Raw genomic sequence first — 14,028 nt, 5'->3', positions numbered from 1 at the left:
TGAGGGGGATGTAGTGCCAGGTAAATCAATGGCAGAGAGGGGAAAAAAATAGCATCAAATCTGCTTTTTTTAAAGACAAAGTTGCCTGTTGCTGTGTGAATAGATTCATTAAACCATTGCAATTATATAGGGAATGCTGCTGAAAGGTTATTTTGACTCAAACATTGGATTGTTTGCAGGGAAACAATACAAAATTGATGAAACTTAAACTGAATGAAGACGTGACAACTTTTCTTCGTATGCAAAGTGAAAATATACTCATCTGCCAGACAGTCTCAGTGAATCCACTAAAGGTTTTACACACCCAAATACACCTCAACGTGTATTTTTTTCAAAAACACCTTTGAAAAGGCTGGTTTTTTGTGGATTCTCCCGAGGAAAGTCCAACTTTTAACAGGATGAAGGTTGGAAACAGGGCGAAGCACCTCAGGGCGCCAAACCGCCATTACAGCCGCTCACAGGGACGAGCCCTCAGCGTCTGAGGTAACTTTTCCCGCTACAACCTTCCTCACCGCATCCGTGGAACTCAGCTGCGGATGGCGGCGGAGAAATACATTAAAAACACCTTAAAAAGTGCTGGTTTCACCCCGCCCCCAGCGTGACGAATGTGCGGCGGATGAGGCGCAGGCGCGGCGGGAGCGGAGCGGCCATGGCGCTTCTGAGGGGTGAGGCTCCATCAGCCCCGCCGGGCTCCCGTCACTCAGCCCCGGCGGGTTTCTGGCGGTTCCCCGGCGGTTCCCCGGTACCGGGTGGGGGTTGTGGGGCTCCCCAGCGAGGGTGGCGTGGCCGCCGGGCACTGAGGGGGCAGCGGGACGCGGGCTGGTTGTGTCATGGCGGGCGGGTCTGAGGTAAAGGTGACCGGCGGTGCTTGACTTGCTGCAGCGCTTAAATCACTTGTGGTAGAAATAAAGCCAGATTTTACCTACCTAGCTTTAATATATACGCATATATATGTCAAATAATTGTCCCTATTTGCGTGCAGTGAGTAGAAGTGACACTTAATAACTTTGTTTTGTCACATCCACCCCCCCCGCCTGTGTCAGCGGTAAAAAAGCACCAAGTGTTTTGTGGAAAGAAGTGCTTTCTGCTTTACGCCGTTTAAATGTTATGCCTCTTAAAAATGAGGCGAATACGCCCCAATATTCTTTAAAAGCAAAATTGGAGTGTGGTGAAATTGTGCTTTTTATCTGTTTGACAGGGTTTTGCTGTTTGGCGGGTGGTACCTAAATAATAATGTATATAATCACGGTTTGAGGTTTCAGGGCTGAGAGCTTGTCTAGTGTAATTTAATTCTGTAATTCCCTTTGGTGTAATTAGTGTAATTCCATATTGCTCTGCTGAACTGATACTAGAGAGCAGCTTTGCCCAAACTTGTTTGGTGTTAGTTTTCTGTGCTTATTTCATAATCTTCTCTCTTGCAATAATGTTTTTCATACACGCTTCTCGCCCGTTAATTTTGGGGGGAGGTTAACAGTTGTTTTTTAGGCATTTAAAAGAGGATTTGATGAAATATTGTCATACCAAGAAATGCTAGAGGATTAAGGAATATTAGAACAGCCTGTTTGGCAGCGGGTGATTAACAAAACCTGATTAAAAGAAGCTTTGAGCTGAGTGTTTGGTGAGGATTCAAAGTGACCTTTGCTTTCTAGCCCTAAAAGTTTCCTTATCCTGGTGTATTCCGCTTTCATCCCATGTTTTATCACCTTGGAAAATTGCAGAGGCTTTGGAAGTCTTGCCATGGTAATGTAGGACTAATTAATGGGGATTTAGAGCTGTTAAAGACCATAGGATCATTTATTTGGAGGTGTCTCTCCAATCAAGCAAAAATAGGAAGGCTCTGCAGTAATAATCCTTAAAAAATCCTTATGGGAAAGGCTCTGTGCTCATTTATAACTCCACACAGGTTGTGCTGCTTTTTCCTTTAGAGATTTAGTGAGCGAGGAGGGTGAAAGAAAGAGATGTTATTGTGAAAGCTGAAGGACAAAGTTCCATCCTCGGGCTATTCAGCAAATAACGTGAGTAAGCGACACCGTGGCCAAAAGGGAGGAGGACAAGTTGTTTTAGTTTGTGCCGCAGCTTTATGACCAGCTACGAGTCTTTTGCTTTACATTGGTAACATTTAATCAAGTCTCAAGGGGAACATGAAATAATGTATAGTTAATACAATCCATTTGGGATAATTAAATAAAACCAGCTGCTGTAAGTTTAAATCTGCTTAGTCTGGGAACTAGTCTTGAAGTGACTGTTGAACACGCTCGTTTTACAGAAACAAATTCATTAATTCGTCCTAATATTTGTTACAAATTTTAGAGCGCATTTTTAGGGTGTTACTTTGTTTTGCTCTTTTCATGGCTTCAAAACCCACGTTGTTTTTTTGCATTCATTCCTATCTTTTAGCTGCAATTCTTGCTTAAATTATCCCCCAGATAATGAGTGTATTAATTGCCTGCTGCAGGTTTTAATATTGTATTCAGGTTGTGAGTGTGACCTTGACCAGTTTGGAAAGTTCTTTTGTATAAATCGCACAGCCTGGGATCTGAATACAGGAGAAGAAGAAGAGAACCCTCCCTCTGAATATAAACCCAACTAAATAATGTGGGTTACAGACCTAAAACCAGCATTAACAATCTGTTTAATGCACAGGCGTTTCCATTCGCCTGCATTCTTGTATCTGTATTTCTCCTTGTAGTGTTACTTAATATAACCGGGGACGTTTTGTGGCTCTGTTGTTTAACTGGGGGAAAGGTCACAAATGGGCGCACGTGGGAGCAGCGACGCTGTGCCAAGATATACAGTTTGGTTCAAAGGCGGCTTTTCCAGAGCTGAAATTCTGCTTCTGGCCGATGCGTTTGTCTACAAATCTGGATCTGGGTGTGTTGTTTTTTTTCAAATCGCTTTCTGGAATCTTCCTTGTCTTGTTTTCTGACCAATGATTCTGCATACCTTACAATCATAGAATCATTTTGGTTGGAAGAGACGGTCAAGATCATCGAGTCCAACTGTTCACCCACCCCTGGCACTGACCGATGTCACTAAGAACCTCATCTGTGTGTATTTCCAACCCCTCCAGGGATGGTGACTCCAGCGCTGCCCTGGGCAGCCTGTTCCAATGCCCCACAGCCCTTTAGATGAATAAATGTGTCCTAATATCCAATTTAAACTTCCCCAGTGTGACTTGAGGCCGTTTCTGTGTGTCCCTGTGTCCCCTCAGCTCCTGTTCTCCAGCTGAACCCCCCAGGTCCCTCAGCCGCTCCCATCACACTTGTGCTCCAGCCCCTTCCCCAGCTCCGTTCCCTTCTCTCCACTCGCTCCAGCACCTCAAGGCCTTTCTTGGGAGATGATCCTGCCACCCCTCTGGCCACCATTTTGAGCCCTGAGGTGATTCTGGTGCCGCCATTTTGAGCCCTGAGGTGATTCTGATGCTCCTGGTGCCGCCATTTTTGGCCCCGAGGTGATTCTGGTGCCGCCATTTTGAGCCCCGAGGTGACTCTGGTGCCGCCATTTTGAGCCCTGAGGTGATTCTGGTGCCCCTGGTTCCGCCATTTTGAGCCCCGAGGTGACTCTGGTGCCGCCATTTTGAGCCCTGAGGTGATTCTGGTGCCACCATTTTGAGCCTCGAGGTGATTCTGGTGCCACCATTTTGAGCCCCGCGGTGATTCTGGTGCCCCTGGTGCCGCCATTTTGAGCCCTGAGGTGATTCTGGTGCCCCTGATGCTGCCATTTTGAGCCCTGAGGTGATTCTGGTGCCGCCATTTTGAGCCCTGAGGTGATTCTGGTGCCCCTGGTGCCGCCATTTTGAGCCCTGAGGTGATTCTGGTGCCGCCATTTTGAGCCCTGAGGTGATTCTGGTGCCACCATTTTGAGCCCCGCGGTGATTCTGGTGCCCCTGGTGCCGCCATTTTGAGCCCTGAGGTGATTCTGGTGCCACCATTTTGAGCCCTGAGGTGATTCTGGTGCCCTTGGTGCCGCCATTTTGAGCCCTGAGGTGATTCTAGTGCCGCCATTTTGAGCCCTGAGGTGATTCTGGTGCCGCCATTTTGATCCCTGAGGTGATTCTGGTGCCCCCGGTGCTGCCATTTTGAGCCCCGAGGTGATTCTGGTGCCGCCATTTTGAGCCCCGAGGTGATTCTGGTGCCACCATTTAGAGCCCTGATCTTGAACTGTGTGGGTTCACATTTCGTTGCTTTACAACCTGCTTCTGAATTTAGGATGTTACCCTCTTAGGATGGGAATTCGCCGTTGGTTATCTGGCTAATTCTCGCTCCTCTCGCAGGCGTGTTCATTGTCGCGGCGAAGCGGACGCCGTTCGGGGCCTATGGAGGTTTGCTGAAGGATTTCAGCGCCACTGACCTGACGGAAATCGCCGCTCGGGCCGCGCTGGCCGCCGGCAAAGTCTCTCCCGAGATCATCGACAGCGTCATCGTCGGAAACGTCATGCAGGTTGGTAGCGTGGAAAATTCGCTGGTCAGCAGCGATTTTATTCATCCTCTGCTCCTATACATAGTTACATATGGTTTGCAGCAAGAATAAGCTAAAGGGGTGGAAATTAAACGGGTAAGTAGCGTTTATAGTGTTATGTTTCATGTTTAAGGGACATACCCCGCATGATTTGTGATATTATTGGGAGCAATCGTATTTTTTCCAAAGAGCTTGTTATGTACAGAGCACCAGCATTGCAAAACTGCCTTTATGCACATATTAGGGTTAGGATTAGGATATTAAGATTAGGGTTTTGTTTTAAGCAAGACAGCAAAGAGCATTTCTAGTTTGGTTTTGCTTTGTATTCTGACTTTGCTTTGTATTCTGCCTCACCTCTGTCCCTGGGAAAGTGATGGAACAGCTTGTCCTTGGTGCCATCTCAAGGCATATCAAGGATAAGAGGGTTATTAGGGCAGTCAGCATGGCTTTACCAAGGGTAAATCATGCTTGACCAACCTCATTGACTTTTATGAGAATGTAACGAGGTGGATGGATGATGGCAGAGCGGTGGATGTGGTCACCTTGACTTCAGCAAAGCCTTTGACACAGTGTCCCACAGCATCCTCACAGCTGAGTTGAGGAGGTGTGCTCTAGACAATAGAGTAGTGAGGTGGGTTGCAAACTGGCTTAAGGAGAGAAGCCAGAGAGTGGTGGTCAATGGTGCGGAGTCTAGTTGGAGGCCAATATCTAGTGCAGTGCCTCAGGGGGCAGCGCTGGGGCCAATATTATTCAATATATTAATTAACGATTTAGACGAGGGAATAGAGTGACTGTCAGCAAGTTTGCTGGTGACACCAAGCTGGGAGGAGTGGCTGACACTGGAAGCTGTGCTGCCATCAGAGACCTGGACAGGCTGCAGAGTTGGGCAGGAAAATGGAATGAAATAGAACAAGGGCAAGTGTAGAGTCTTGAATCTGGGCAGGAACAACCCCAGGTTCCAGTATAGGTTGGGAAATGACATATTAGAGAGCAGTGTAGGGACCTGGGGGTCCTGGTGGACAACAGAATGACCATGAGCCAGCACTGGGCCCTTGTGGCCAGGAAGCCAATGGTACCTGGGGTGTATTACAAGGGGGATGGTCAGTAGATTGAGAGAGGTTCTCCTTCCCCTCTACTCTGCCCTGGTGAGACCCCATCTGGAATCTTGTGTCCAGTTGTGGCCCCTCAGTTCCAGCAGGACAGGGAACTGCTGGAGAGGGTCCAGCATAGGGCAACAAAGATGCTGAAGGGAGTGGAGCATCTCCCTTATGAAGAAAGGCTGAGGGAGCTGGGGCTCTTTAGTTTGGAGAAGAGGAGACTGAGAGGTGACCTTATTAACGTTTATAAATATATAAAGGGTAAGTGCCATGAGGATGGAGCCAGGCTCTTCTCGTTGGCAAACAATGACAGGACAAGGGGTAATGGGATCAAGCTGGAACACAAGAGGTTCCACTTAAATTTGAGAAGAAACTTCTTCTCAATGAGGGTGACAGAGCACTGGAACAGGCTGCCCAGGGGGGTTGTGGAGTCTCCTTCTCTGGAGATATTCAAAACCCGCCTGGACATGTTCTTGTGCGACCTTACCTAGGCAGCATTTCTTCTTGATTTTCAGCCAAAAGTGTAGCTTGTGATTCTACAGCTGCCATCTCAGCTTCTTTTCAGGTTTCTTAAGAATTGATTGTGGCCTAGAAAAAGAAACAGTGTCCAAATTTCTTACAGTGCTGTCACGGAGGCACCCCCAGGTTGGTTTAAGGGACAACAGGGTCCAAAACAACTTCTATTAAACTGGTGAGAAACAGGGTTTTAGCACTCCAAAAGTGACTTGAATACATGTTCGGATATCCGTTGAGTCAATTATTAAGGGGCAGCAATTAATACAACATGCAATCCACAGTGTGTATGCACGTGGCATCACCAAAAACAATGTCTGAGCTGCCCCTGAGTCTGGGAAGAGTCCACACTTGCCTGAAAACTGTGTGGGATTATTTAAAGGGATACACGTACTCTTATTGAGTACGGAAAGTGTTGATTATTTTTTTGCATTGGCAAGTAGCATTATGCACAAACCTTTGCCTTTATAACTCATATTATCTTAGGGTTTTCTCTGTTTGGAAAAGATCCTTTACAGTGCTATTATCATTTTTTATTCCATACCTGTGCTCACCACATAAGAAAAGGGAAAACATAAGACTCTTTAAGTTACCGAGTTCGGTCTTAACATATTTAGTCCCTTTCAGATCATATAGGATGGTGTGTTTTTGAAGTGCTGCTTCTCACAAGTAGGATTTTGGTTGAACACCCACCATCTCGCAGTGGTGCAATTACACCACGCTGCCTTTTAATCGGGAGTATTAAAGAAATCAGAACGTAACGAACCCTTTTATTTGTTCTGCCAACAGAGCGCCGCGGACGGGATTTATATCGCGAGACACGCTGGGTTACGGGTGGGAGTTCCCGTCCCCGTTCCAGCCCTCACCGTCAACAGACTTTGTGGCTCTGGTTTCCAATCCATTGCCAATGGATGTCAGGTATAAAGCTCTTATTTTTTAATCTGTGTTATTTATATTATTCAATATATTCATCAATGATTTGGATGAGGGATGAGCTTTCCAGGTCCCTTCAACCCCTGACATTCTGTGTTTATAACCTTTATCAATGTGTTAACATCAGAGAAATACGTAGAAACATGTTCTTCATGTTTGGGATGAGGCTTAATGTGGATTTTTTAGCTACCACTGGTAGCGATTTCCTATTGTCCTTGTGAAGAAGTTCACCCTCCCCAGTGACATATTTTGTGCTTGGTCTTAAAAATCATCGTCGTAGCTATTTTTGGTTTAATATAAGGAACGCAACACCCAGTGAAATGGAGCTCAGCTGTGCAGCAGTTGCATTTTGTGATCCTGTTTGGGTGAATTGGAATTCATGGGCATCAAAACCACAACAGGAGGCTTCCCCCTGATTATTTCTCATATTCTCACCTGTGTAAGCAGCAACCTGTGCTTTTTAAGTGCCTTTTTTCTAGTACTTTCTGCAAAGGCTACGCTGAATAAATCTCTTGGCGAATTTGACCACTTATATTAAAACTACGACACACAACAAAGCTGCAGATTCTATTCCAAGCTGCTTAAACGTACACTAAGTTTTTAGTAACTATAGGAAGCATCTGACCAAACCAGCAAATTAAATCCTAAATCTAGTTGTTTTTTCTCTTAACAGGAAATTTGCCTTAACGACTCCGAAGTTGTTCTGTGTGGCGGAGCTGAAAATATGAGCCAGGCTCCATATGCCGTTCGAAACATTCGGTTTGGAACCAGATTAGGAGCAGAACTCAAGGTCTAGTGCTTTCTTTTGCTTTTAAAGCTAGTGAGGGTAGCAATGGGTAAATAAACTGTGCTTTGGCCACAACAACCCCCTGCAGCTCCAGGCTGGGCACAGAGTGGCTGGAGAGCAGCCAGGCAGAAAGGGACCTGGGGGACTAATGGCCAGGAAGCTCAACAGGAGCCACCAGTGTGCCCAGGTGGCCAAGAAGGCCAATGGGATCCTGGCCTGGATCCAAAGCAGCGTGGTCAGCAGGACAAGGGCAGTGACCCTTCCCCTGTGCTCTGCATTGGGGAGGCCACCCCTGGAGTGTTGTGTTCAGTGCTGGGCCCCTCAGCTCAGGAAAGAGATTGAAGTGCTGGAGCGGGTCCAGAGAAGAGCAACAAGACTGGGGAAGGGACTTGAACACAAGCCCTATGGGGAGAGGCTGAGGGAGCTGGGCTTGTTTAGTCTGGAGAAGAGGAGGCTCAGAGTTGAGCTCAGCACTCTCTAGAACTACCTGAAGGGCAGTTCTAGCCAGGTGGGGCTTGATCTCTTCTCCCAGGCAGTTCACAATAGGACAACGGGGCTTAAACTTAAATTTAGGCTTGAGATTAGGAAGCAATTCTGTGCAGAGAGAGTGGTCAGGCATTAGAATGGCTGCCCAGGGAGGTGCTGGACTCACCGGCCCTGGAGGTTTTTAAACTGAGATTGGCCATGGCGCTTAGTGCCATGATCTAGTCAATGGACTAGAGTTGGACCAAGGGTTGGACTCGATGATCTCTGAGGTCTTTTCCAACCCCGTCCATTCTGTGATTCTGTGTAACATCAAAATCCTAAATTAGGCTATTTCGATGTTTTTTTCTACACTGTTTTTCTGTTACAACAGAAAGACAGATGTGTTTTCTCATAGGTCTCTAATAAATAGTTTATGCAGGAGTGAAATACGCTGATATGCAAAGAATCGTTGGTTTTTCCCAAGCCTTTTGGGGTTGTGAGTGGGAAGAATCACTCTAGAGCACAATGTAGATTAATTAAAATAATGCCCAACACTTACACAATGTATTTGTTTTAATTTAAATAAAATATCCATAGGTAACCTGAGTTAATTCTACAAAGCGCCGCTAGTTTCTAAGAAGGCGCTAGTTAACGAGAAACTGCTAATAATAATTAATTTTCGTATTCTATCTAATTTTCACGCAGCTGGAAGACACGTTGTGGGCCGGCCTAACAGATACGCACGTTAAACTCCCTATGGCGCTTACGGCTGAAAATCTGGCCGCAAAATACAACATCACGCGGGAGGACTGTGACCGATACGCGCTCAAAACCCAACAGAGGTGTAAAGCTGGTTAGTCCGTTTAAGAATGGAAGCGTTTCTCATCTAACTTCAAATCTAGGCTGTTTTTAGCATTGATTGGAATGAGTTTGATGTTGTGTGTAGCTCGTGCATCTTGGTGTAATCCTTTTTGTGCTCGCAGCTCAGGACGCCGGTTACTTTAACGCTGAGATGGCACCGATTGAAGTGAAAACGAGAAAGGGGAAGGAAACTATGGAAAAGGATGAGCACCCCAAACCCCAGACCACCCCAGAACAGCTGGCGAAGCTCCCGTGTGTGTTTAAAAAGGACGGGACGGTCACTGCCGGGAACGCTTCGGTGAGTACATCAAGGCCTTGGCTCTTGAAAGCGGCTTCAAGTGACAAAAATGCTTCTAAACCATTGAAATTAATTAGACACCTACATTTATCTTTCGCAATCCACAGAATAGTGGAAGACCGTGGTTTTGATTAAACGCTACTAATTGTCTGTTAAATATTAATATCTTGGACTCAAGCTTTTCTGAGAGACATATTCAGTTTAAAGTGTGACAGGATTTATATTCCCCACTTAAGATGCTTTTCTCCCTCATTCCAAGGGGGTGTGCGATGGAGCTGGTGTTGTCATCATTGCCAGTGAATCGGCCTTGAAAAAGCACAGTCTTACTCCTCTGGCACGAGTAGTCGCGTATCATGCGTCTGGCTGCGACCCTTCCATCATGGGCATCGGTGAGTTGCGCTAAAACACAGAACCACAGAATGTCAGGGGTTGGAAGGGCCCTGGAAAGCTCATCCAGTGCAATCCCCCCATGGAGCAGGAACACCCAGATGAGGTTACACAGGAAGGTGTCCAGGCGGGTTGGAATGTCTGCACAGAAGGAGACTCCACAACCCCCTGGGCAGCCTGGGCCAGGCTCTGACACCCTCACTGGGAACAAGTTTCTTCTCATATTTAAGTGGAACTGTTTTTGTTCCAGTTTGTACCCATTGCCCCTTGTCCTATCACTGGTTGTCACCCAGAAGAGCCTGGCTCCATCCTCCTGACACTGCCCCTTTCCATATTGATCCCCATGACTGAGTCCCCCCTCAGTGTCCTCTTGTCCATCTCCAGAGCCCCAGCTCCCTCAGCCTTTCCTCACATGGGAGATGCTCCACTCCCTTCAGCATCTTGGTGGCTGCGCTGGACTCTCTCCAGCAGTTCCCTGTCCTGCTGGAACTGAGGGGCCACAACTGGACACAAGATTCCAGATGTGGGGTAGAGATTCCAGTAGAGGGGCAGGAGAACCTCTTGGACCTACTGACCACCCCCTTCTAACCCACCCCAGGTCCCATTGGCTTCCTGGCCCCAAGGGCCCAGTGCTGGCTCATGGTCACCCTGCTGTCCCCAGGGGCTGATTTACTCCTCGCTTTGGCTGAAGGGCTACGTGTGGCACTTATAATATTAGCTCTTTTAGTCCCCCACCTTTTTCCTTTTTCACTGTGTTAGTAAGTGAAGAAAACAGACGCTCTCAATTTATTTAAACTGTTTTCTCCTGAAAATCACTTTAATTTCTATAAGCTTTAATTCCCATAATTAAATGTGTAGCTCTGATTTGTCTTCCTCGCTGCTTGTTGAAGGAGTTTTGGCTCCATGTACCCCTTTCAGTTGCTCTATTCAGCATCTATTCAGGTATTATTTTGGCAAACCAATTACTCTTCTTTTTGTCACCAGTCCCGTATTTTATGCTTCCTAATCAAGTAGAATTTAACGCAGACAAACCCTCCAATCCATACACCTTGGGACTGATCCCTTCTGACTGAGCCTTTTCACAGACATAGATAATCCTGCCTCACAAAGTTCGGTAAAATACCATCATGCAATAGGATTGTTCATGTTTTAGGGGTGTTTTTTATGTCTTATGGTCAGCTACCATCTCAATATCTTTGTCCTTTCAAATGAATTAGCCCTTTCGAATTATCTCTGAGTGTCTCCTTAGGTAGCTGTGCTTTGAGATTAATCACCGCTAGTGGATTATACACGGTTATAAATGGCAACTTTCTTCCAGAGAACAGTTTTATATCCAAACTCTATAATATTCTTAAAAGATCTTACTGGCTTTAGTTGGCTGGGACCTGTGTCCAAAGGAACATTTTCTTGTTAGTTTTATTGACTAGAAGATTTTCCGTTCAATTAGATTAACAACACCAAACCAACAATAACTGTAACTAAACACATGTCTGGCAAACTCCAGAACAGCCTTTTTCTTTCTTGGATTCATTGCCTGCGCAGAGACTCATGGAATGGAATCTGATGAAGCTTTATGAAGCTATTCCTACATATTTATAAGCTTTTATTATTGTATTTTAATCTAACTAACTGCACACCATTTCCCAACAGGCCCTGTACCTGCAATCACCGAGGTTCTGAAGAAAGCAGGATTGACCCTGAAGGACATGGATTTGGTAGAGGTAAGGAATTTAAACATGAACATGAGGTTACTCATGGCTTGGCCTGACAACCCGTGCGTTGTCCGCGTACGCTTTTATCACCACCATTTTTCATATTGACTTGGAGAAGAAACGCGTCACATTTCATCCCATGCGTGCAGAAGCCCCTGAAAGCTCGTGCGGAAAATCAGAGGCGAATGGTTTTATCGTTTCTCTGGTGTTTCAGGTGAATGAGGCGTTCGCACCTCAGTATTTAGCTGTCGAAAAAGTTTTGGGCCTTGACCCTGAAAAAACCAACGTCAACGGCGGTGCCATCGCCATAGGTCACCCGTTGGGCGCGTCAGGATCGCGGATCACAGCTCATCTGGTTCATGAATTAAGGTACTTTTAGTCTGGAGAAATATTTCAACATCAGTTGAGGCTGGGTGATGTTTTTCTAGAAAAAGAACAACATACAGAATCCCAGGATGTCGGGGATTGGAACGGCCCTGGAAAGCTCATCCAGTGCAATCGCCCCATGGAGCAGGAACACCCAGATGAGGTTGCACAGGAAGGTGTCCAGGCGGGTTGGAATGTCTGCACAGAAGGAGACTCCACAACCCCCCTGGGCAGCCGGTTCCAGGCTCTGCCACCCTCACCATGAACAAGTTCCTTCTCAAATTTAAGTGGAGCCTCCTGTGTTCCAGTGTGCACCCATTGCCCCTTGTCCTATCACTGGTTGTCACCAGCAGAGCCTGGCTCCATCCTCCTGACACTCCCCCTTTCCACATGGATCCCCATGACTGAGTCCCCCCTCAGTGTCCTCTTGTCCAGCTCCAGAGCCCCAGCTCCCTCAGCCTTTCCTCACACGGGAGATGCTCCACTCCCTGCAGCATCTTGGTGGCTGCGCTGGACTCTCTCCAGCAGTTCCCTGTCCTGCTGGAACTGAGGGGCCACAGCTGGACACAAGATTCCAGGTGTGGTCTCCCCAGGGCAGAGCAGAGGGGCAGGAGAACCTCTCGGACCTACTGACCACCCGCTTCTAACCCACCCCAGGTCCCATTGGCTTCCTGGCCACAAGGGCCCAGTGCTGGCTCATGGTCACCCTGCTGTCCCCAGGACCCCCAGCTCCCTTTTCACTGCTCTCTAACAGCTCATTCCCCAACTTACACTGAACCTGGGGTTGTTCCTACCCAGATGCAAGACACATTCTAAAACATTTAATAGTACTTAGTTGCTAACTAGTTTCCTTTCATAAAATCCGAATGACAGCGACTGTGGTTTCATACATATCAATAATTTTCACTGTTCTTTTTTCCGCACAGGCGTCGTGGTGGCAAGTACGCAGTTGGGTCGGCTTGCATTGGCGGCGGACAAGGAATTGCTCTTGTCATCGAGAACACGGCCTGAGAGACGCTGGAAACTGCAGCGCTGCCCGAATCACTAATTTCCTGAGAAATTGCTGCCTTTTGCGGCGATAAAATGTCGCCGCCTTCATTTTGTGCCGTTCCTGCAAGGTAAAGGAATAGCCGGGAAGTCTGAATTCCATACAAAAAGATTAATTAATGTCTTTTGAAGCAAACGAAGCGTAACGCCGGTATAATTTCGCACTGATCAAGGGTTTTGTGAAAGCCTCTTTTCAATCAGGTCTAATGTAGGCAAAATTCTTTTAATTTCCTGAGGAAATTGCCTGTCAAACTTTCACCAAACAGCCTTAAAATAGCAGTTGGTGCAGCTCTAGAAGCAAATATTGTTTAAACTGTTTTTCTTTCAGCTGCCACTGCTGTCGGGCACGTGCACCTTTTTATTATCATGAGATATAAATTTAATTGGAGACCTTCAGTACGTACTGATTGTGGATTGTAACCTGTACCCGCTGTTGGCGAGGGAAAAATGAGCGCAAGCTTGAATTCCCATTGTGCCTCCCAAAAGAACAATAAATATAAGAGAAAAAAAAGGGGTGGGTGTTATTCCTTTGGTTTGCTTGTTATTCCTTTGGTTTGCTTGTTATTCCTTTGGTTTGCTTGTTATTCCTTTGGTTCGCTTGTTATTCCTTTGGTTCGCTTGTTATTCCTTTGGTTCGCTCGTTATTCCTTTGGTTCGCTTGTTATTCCTTTGGTTCGCTTGTTATTCCTTTGGTTCGCTTGTTATTCCTTTGGTTCGCTTGTTATTTATTTTGGTGGTTGGTTGGTGTGGTTGGTGTTGTTGGTTGGTTGGCTGGTGTGGTTGGTGTGGTTGGTTGGTTGGCTGGTGTGGTTGGTTGGTTGGCTGGTGTGGTTGGTGTGGTTGGTTGGTTGGTGTGGTTGGTTGGTTGGCTGGTGTGGTTGGTGTGGTTGGCTGGTGTGGTTGGTGTGGTTGGCTGGTGTGGTTGGTTGGTTGGCTGGTATGGTTGGTGTGGTTGGTTGGTTGGCTGGTGTGGTTGGTTGGTTGGCTGGTGTGGTTGGTTGGTTGGCTGGTGTGGTTGGTTGGTTGGTTGGCTGGTGTGGTTGGTTGGTTGGTTGGCTGGTGTGGTTGGTTGGTTGGTTGGCTGGTGTGGTTGGTTGGTTGGCT

The 14,028-nt window shown here is 46.8% G+C and overlaps 1 protein-coding gene across 1 annotated transcript; it reads left to right on the top strand.

Annotated features, from left to right (window-relative positions):
* Positions 1-626: 626 nt before the first annotated feature.
* ACAA2 (acetyl-CoA acyltransferase 2) lies at positions 627-13,435 on the top strand. Its single transcript, XM_080363031.1, has 10 exons — positions 627-665; positions 4,274-4,440; positions 6,858-6,986; positions 7,675-7,791; positions 8,959-9,106; positions 9,237-9,412; positions 9,672-9,801; positions 11,450-11,520; positions 11,726-11,880; positions 12,804-13,435. The coding sequence occupies exons 1-10, from the start codon at positions 650-652 to the stop codon at positions 12,886-12,888; spliced, it is 1,194 nt and encodes a 397-aa protein (XP_080219157.1). The 5' UTR covers positions 627-649; the 3' UTR covers positions 12,889-13,435.
* The last annotated feature ends 593 nt before the right edge of the window (positions 13,436-14,028 follow it).

This window comes from Nesoenas mayeri (assembly GCF_963082525.1).
Source record: "Nesoenas mayeri genome assembly, chromosome: Z".
In the NCBI taxonomy this organism is placed as follows: Eukaryota; Metazoa; Chordata; class Aves; order Columbiformes; family Columbidae; genus Nesoenas; species Nesoenas mayeri.
Note: the sequence above shows the minus strand (reverse complement) of the source record. Positions and strands in the feature narration are given on the sequence as shown.

Excerpts from the sequence above, each read along its gene's own strand:
- ACAA2 (XM_080363031.1), top strand. Across the intron at positions 9,802-11,449 it reads CCCTTCCATCATGGGCATCG|GCCCTGTACCTGCAATCACC; the intron begins GTGAGTTGCGCT and ends ATTTCCCAACAG. Across the intron at positions 11,521-11,725 it reads AGGACATGGATTTGGTAGAG|GTGAATGAGGCGTTCGCACC; the intron begins GTAAGGAATTTA and ends CTGGTGTTTCAG.